This window comes from Xiphias gladius, chromosome 13 (genome assembly GCF_016859285.1).
Source record: "Xiphias gladius isolate SHS-SW01 ecotype Sanya breed wild chromosome 13, ASM1685928v1, whole genome shotgun sequence".
In the NCBI taxonomy this organism is placed as follows: domain Eukaryota; kingdom Metazoa; phylum Chordata; class Actinopteri; order Istiophoriformes; family Xiphiidae; genus Xiphias; species Xiphias gladius.
The window spans coordinates 2870717-2876964 of NC_053412.1; the positions used below are offsets into that span (position 1 = coordinate 2870717).

The 6248-nt window shown below is 48.6% G+C and overlaps 1 protein-coding gene across 3 annotated transcripts; it reads right to left on the minus strand.

The window, feature by feature from the left end:
* Positions 1 to 1043: 1043 nt before the first annotated feature.
* On the minus strand, positions 1044 to 6248 carry orc4 (origin recognition complex, subunit 4). Of its 3 annotated transcripts, none has more exons than XM_040142479.1 (14): positions 6141 to 6248; positions 5178 to 5247; positions 4998 to 5074; positions 4077 to 4167; positions 3866 to 3941; positions 3560 to 3645; positions 3425 to 3473; positions 3166 to 3317; positions 2900 to 3073; positions 2609 to 2695; positions 2373 to 2481; positions 2191 to 2286; positions 1647 to 1714; positions 1044 to 1495 (listed from the first exon to the last, which is right to left on the minus strand). In XM_040142479.1, the coding sequence occupies exons 2-14, from the start codon at positions 5232 to 5234 to the stop codon at positions 1313 to 1315; spliced, it is 1305 nt and encodes a 434-aa protein (XP_039998413.1). In that variant the 5' UTR covers positions 5235 to 5247; positions 6141 to 6248; the 3' UTR covers positions 1044 to 1312. The 3 variants fall into 3 exon arrangements, with proteins under 3 accessions (XP_039998413.1, XP_039998414.1, XP_039998412.1); XM_040142480.1 differs by having other exon boundaries at positions 6167 to 6230; XM_040142478.1 differs by having other exon boundaries at positions 5938 to 6207.

Genomic DNA, 6248 nt, shown 5'->3' on the forward strand with positions numbered 1-6248 from the left:
AAGGAGGTTATGTTTTCACCCGCGACTGCTTGTTGGTTTGGTTCACTTGGTGGAGGGATGGGCCGTGGGCCCGGGAGGGAGCCGTTTACGTTCCGGGGCAGATCCGGATCACTTACTATCGATCTGAATCCCTTTCTCTCTGAAGTCTGGCGCCTGTTGTTTGACATTGGCCTTGGCGGAGGCCTGCGCTCTCCTGAGCGCCGTTCCAGTTTTTACTTGAATTTATCCTTCATTACCAAAGGTAAGTCCATCTGAGGTCAGAGACTTTGTTTGCACAGGAGAAGAGCGTAAAATGTCCTCAAGCTAAAATCTCTAAATATCTACCAGGACACGTGGTAGGACAAGTAAGAGAGACGGATACTATTGTGACTGACACTAAGTTAATGGAGTTTCTAACTGCGCAGTCTTTTTCTAACTGAAGCACGTTTCCACTCTACAAACTCTATACTATAAGTGGCCCAATGAACTGTACGTTATTAATAGACCTGTTTATTGCATATATGTACAGTATGTTCAGCATTTTCTAGGGCGGAAGAAAGAAAGGAAAAAAAGTTATTGCCGTTGTCAGTTTTTTCCTTTGTTTTTTTTTTTTGAGGACTACCCATCATACGACTGAACGCAGATTCACGAGGATGAAATGTTCTACTTTTGCAGGATGACGAGCTTCTAGTGTCAGAAATGGAAACGAGGGTCTTCCCGCTCCCTGCCCCGGCTGGCATCGACTGCACAAGTCCACCGCTAGATGGCAGCCTTCGGCAGCAGCTCCAGACTCTCTCCCCTGGTTTTTGGAGGTCAAGTCCCAGAGGAGGGACGAAATTATAAGTCTGGTCATTTTAAAAGAATGTCCACATCCTGAATCTGTATTTTATCAAGTCCACACATTTTTAAAAAAATTTTCAAAGCTCTTAAGAAGTGAACACATGAATATTCTGATTCACCTTTTTATTTGCTGGTAAATGACCGTTTACAGTGACGAGTTGTCACGACTCCTGAATACATGAAAAAAAATAGTCATCCTGACAGGTAACATATGCACTAACGGTGTAGATTGAAATGTCCGATCCACCATTTAGACCTGTCCCCGGTTCCCTGGTCCAAGCTGTGGGGCTTGATTGATTTTGATTTGATTTGATAAAGACGCTCAGGCGCCTGGTCTTCAGTCCATTTCAGCATCCGCATGGAAGACAAACCACAGGGACCTCACCGACTTCCTTCTTCCCGACTACATCTCCAAACTTCTCAGGCTTAATTTCGCATTTTCTCCCGCACAGCAAAATAAACGTGCCCACGACGTCCAAACGTCCGTGGAGTCCTAGCCGAACGCCGACATGGCCCACTGCTTGACATCGGTGGGGCACTGCGGATACTTCTGCAGGGCCTCCATGATCTGACTGTGGTCCAGCATGAGTCTCACCAGCTGGTATTCCCTCTGAGTTTTGGCCGAGGAACCGTCGACGGCTCGGACCAGCTCCAGCTGCTGCAGGTGCTCGAAGGCCTGAGGATGACAGGAAACGGGAGGACTGAGCGAGGGGCTGCTTGGGAAAGCGTTGGTGTCGGTAAATGTCTTTGAATTTGTCCATTTTCACATCGAAAATATCTGAATATTGACTAACGTTCTGGTGTTTGGATAAGGGCTTTATACCGACCTTCATGACGACAGGCTGGTCGAAGTTGTACATGGAGTTTGACTTCCTCTGCAGGAACTTCTTAAACTCTGAATAACAGGACACAGACAGTAGAAAGGTCAAATAATCTTATACAAGTGAGAAAGAGCTGAGATTTGATTGTTTTAACTCTCAACCGGACTATTTCAGAATTTTCAGCATCACGGCTGAATCTCTATTATTTCCCTTGCTGATTCATTTGTCTCCTGTATCCTCCTTTACATGCTGCTGTTTTTTGTTTATTACACGCACATAAACTCCCCTATTTCCCTGCTCTTCTTGTACTTGCGAGTACTAGAGGCCGAGAGTGAATTTTCTTGAGCCGTTCGAGGGTTGAACAGCTCTCCTGTGTCACTGTGCCGTTGGTTTTGACATCTTTTCCTTCCCGTCTCGGAAATCTCACTTTTTTTTCTGTCGCTTTTCACAGCTCACTCAGGATTTTTATATGTTTTTCCTTTTTAATCTCCAGTTTCCTCCGCCGTGTTTTGTGACGGACCGACAGCTAAGGTCAAGTAACTCGCCGCACCGTTGGTCACCATTTGGAGATTGAACGGCTCTCCTTCGTAGACGTCGTTGAGGTGCTTCATGGCGATGATCAGGCACAGCTCCAAGATGGACAGTCCTAAAGAGAGGAAAGAAAAGAAAAAAATAAAATGACAGGTGTAAAGTCTGTCTCCCAAGACATTTCTCTTCTCTTTTGGATTTTACCATGGAGCATGTTCGCCTTGGCGTCGGCAAAGCACAGTCTGCTGGCCTCCAGCAGGTCGGCAGGTTTGATGGCAGGTTTGGCCACGGAGACGCGACTCAGGCACAACGTCTGCGAGAACGAGAGGGAGAAAAGGCAAATGGGCGCCGGAAATAAAAGTGAATACGCCTGCAATGTACATATGTAAGAATGAAACGCAAATGGCAGGTGACATTCACAAGGTGCGTGTAGCTCTCACCAGCAGCATGTGCATTGAGCGGAAGTCTTTGCTGGAGTTGAAGTGTCTCTGTAAAACCTCCTCCACCGATTTGTCTGCGCACAAAGTCTGGGGAAACAAAGAGGGGAGACACGCGTTGAACACGCCGAGCGACTGCTGCGACGAGTCCAGCCGCTGCTGGTGTAGCAGCTCGCAACGAAGAGACGTCTAACGTTCAACGGAGCTGCCGCCATTAGAAACTGGGATTGTGTAATGTTTTTTTAATGCAAAATGCATCCACAGAGCCGAATTTTCAGTTAGTCCCGGGTTCACCTTGATACTGTCGTTCCAGTCCTGCGCGAACTTGGTGTCGGGGAAATCCTCCGGCAGGCCGAGCTGGGTTTGGACCCGCTCCAGGTACTGAGGGAATGTCAGGCTGCTCAGCAGGTGGATCTGACGGTGGGAAAACCGCGACTTTACCCGCTTCTCCAGCAGCTCCAGAACATCCTGAGTGGAAGCGAGCCGCCAAACAGAGAAACGTCAAAAATGGAGAGATTTTTCCGAGCGGATGGAAAATGAAAGCAAATTCTGAGGCCCACCAGTCTGCAGGTCATGCCGACCACAGCGATGGGCGCCTGGGCAGACTGGGAGACGTCGAACAGGTTGTAGAGCAGAGTCTGGTTCTTATGGTGGGCGAACAGGTCGAACTCATCCAGGACGAAGAGCACCGAGCGACTGCTGCTGCGGTCACCTGGACGGGACGGAAAAAGCAGCCGCATGTCATACTCAAACATGAAACCCTGCTGAATTTGGGTAATTTAGCTTAAAACAACGCAAAAAAAATCAGCACGTTCTAACCTTTCTTTAGCGCCTCCAACAGGAAAGCCAGATTTTCTGCAAAACTTCCCTGAGAATGAAACAGAAACAGGATTTTGTGGCAGACTTATTGTGTTATTCAGGACAAAACTGCTGAGAAAACTCTGTCTTACTCACAAACACTTTGTCACCGACGACGTTTTCCAGGCGGAGTTGCCGCGTTATTTCTTTGAGCGCTATTCTGTCGTCGGTCTGCAGGAGACCTACAGCGGACGGGCAAGAAAATGTACCAGATAATCTGTACCTGTGTCAATAAATCACTTCAGTAGCTTAAATGGAAAGATGGAAGTTCCTGCATGAGCCCTGGTGGAAACCAGAGAACAAATCCAGCGACGAGAGATCCTACCAAATTTCAAAGTATTTAGGTGCTGAGACTCTGAGTGAATAAAAAGGAGAGGCATGGTGAGGAAGTGGAGCTTGTACCGTTGAGATGAACCTGTAGCAGGTTTTTATGCGCTTCTTTTTCCTCCAGCAGGTCTCTCAACACACACTTGAGCAGCTGCAGGCACAAGAGCACAAAACGCCATCAGATGTTACAGGCCTCCCAGGATTCAAACACACCTCGACACAACTCGTCATCTTTTCAGCCCCCTTTTACCCAGAAGCCCAGTCCACGCTGGCTGCCGGGGCTCACCATTGTTTTTCCCGCTCCTCTGGGACCGACGATTAGCACCGAGTTACTCTCCCCGTGGACGGCCGTCCGCCTCAGCAGCTCCAGGAGGTGTCTGAAAAGACACGGTTTTTGACTGGGTTTTTGACCCATAATGCTCCCGCAGTCGCACAAATAGAAATGACTATGAAAGCTCCGTTTGTCAAAATGGTCTCTTTTGCCAGCGGGGAAGCTCCTGTTGTGTCTGGGTCGGCTGGGAGCTTTTCTAACCTCCGCACTGGGGCAGAGCTGTCAGCCAGGTACGACCGAAGTGGGTCACCGAAACTCACTCCCAGCTCCACATCGACAGATCTACCACGGTTTCTGTTTGACAGTTCGGGAGTTTTTCTTCGACTGTGTGAATCCTCCCTCCATCTTGCCTCTGTTAACTATACGCCGTCCTTTTCTAAAGAAGATCTTTCTTCACATTTGCAGTTTTCTAACCTCTGTCACCGTGTGTCACTTCCAAACCAATGAAGATCTGCAAATAAACAATCTTTATCTGCAACTATTCTAATAATCTTTTTTTTTTTTAGCAAAGATGCCAAAACCTCTACGGTTCCGGTTTCTTACTTGTGAGGATTTGCTGCTTTTCTACTTTACTGTTGTCTTCGGTAACAGTAAAGTGGATACTTTGGGGTATTGGACAGTCGGTTGCACAGAAAAAACAAAAAAAAACAATAGGAAGATGGGGAGCTTGCGTGCTTAGGAGTGTACGGCAGGTATTTCTCACTACTTTCCGACACGTTGTAGACCAGAGGATTGATTGAGACATGATCAAAGGGTTAATCGATAATGACAAACGTGTGTTACTGCTGAAGAAGCACTGAATGACAAGCTGGAGTCCTGCATTAGCAACACTGAAGGTTTCAGACTCCCCCGCCAGCAGCGATGACGTGAACCTACTTGTGCTGAGCCTCCACGCCCCATGGCTTGTCGGGCAGCTGCTGATGGCAGAGCCGCTCCCTCAAAATCCCCTGGACCTGTGAGTGAAGGTGTGTAGGAGACATAAGGGTCACACGTCGAGAGCTCATCTCGTGGCTCTGTACATCACCACGAGTGGGATGAACACTGGTCCATACCAACCTGTGCGACGCATTCCCCGACTGGCAGGTGGGTGTCTTTCACCTTCCTTTTACTCATGATGCCGTGACTCCTAAAAACAGAGAAGACACGTTCATCGGTTAAAACACATGACATCGGTGAGCCTGGCGGTTCCCAAACCGTGCTACGGGGTCCTCCAGGGGGTCCTTCGGTACTGTTAAAAGAAAACTGGGGCTAACTCCAAGTGGACTTTAGTCTATACAGCCGCAGCAGCTGGACCCCCTGCTACTCACATGCAGTACATGGCTGCAATTCTGTACATCATCTCAAGTGGATGTGAAAACCGTCAGAAAAACTGCAGTCATGTGCCAAGTAAATCTACTAACACGGTGGCAGCGACAGCCCCAGCTCCTCTAACTGACACTGTCCAGAGCGTCGACACGTTTCCGCCAGACTCCCGGGTCAGTATTGGTCAAAACAATACACGACCCTCGCTTTTTACAGATGTGCACTCCTGCTGTGACATTAGTTCAGGTCTCTGGTCGATTAGCACACACGACCACTCAATTCGGCATAACGCCTCACGCAACCAGAAACATCTATGTGAAGGCAATTCCCACTTTAATGACTGGCTAAGACTGTCCCCGATCGGCCCCGAAGGTTTGCTTACAATACAGTTGGAATCGCCACAATAATAAAACCCCCGAAGCCTCAGCGGATGGTATATATGCCGAATTATAAAGCGATTCGTAATTATTCAGAAGCGATCAAAAGTTGTATCCAAGATTGAATTAATACTTGCCAGCGAGCAAGGAAGCACTAATGCGTCCTAATTTAAGAACGGAGTTCGGCGGCACTTTCTCTCCACGCCGACGCGAACGTCACCGGGGCGCCGCAGGGGCAAACCGGCAACACGCTTCGGATTAGCGGGGTAAGACTGCTCAGATTCTGTAGCCTAATGAAAGTCGGCTGGTCCGACAGCGTGCACACGCGGAGTACACACACCCGGGGAAAAACAGTCGATCACTTGCCGAACGGTCTCAAGCTTCGCGGGAATACTGCTCGGCCAGCGATGACGGCTTCCGGCAGCGACTAAAATCTCCGGCCCCGATT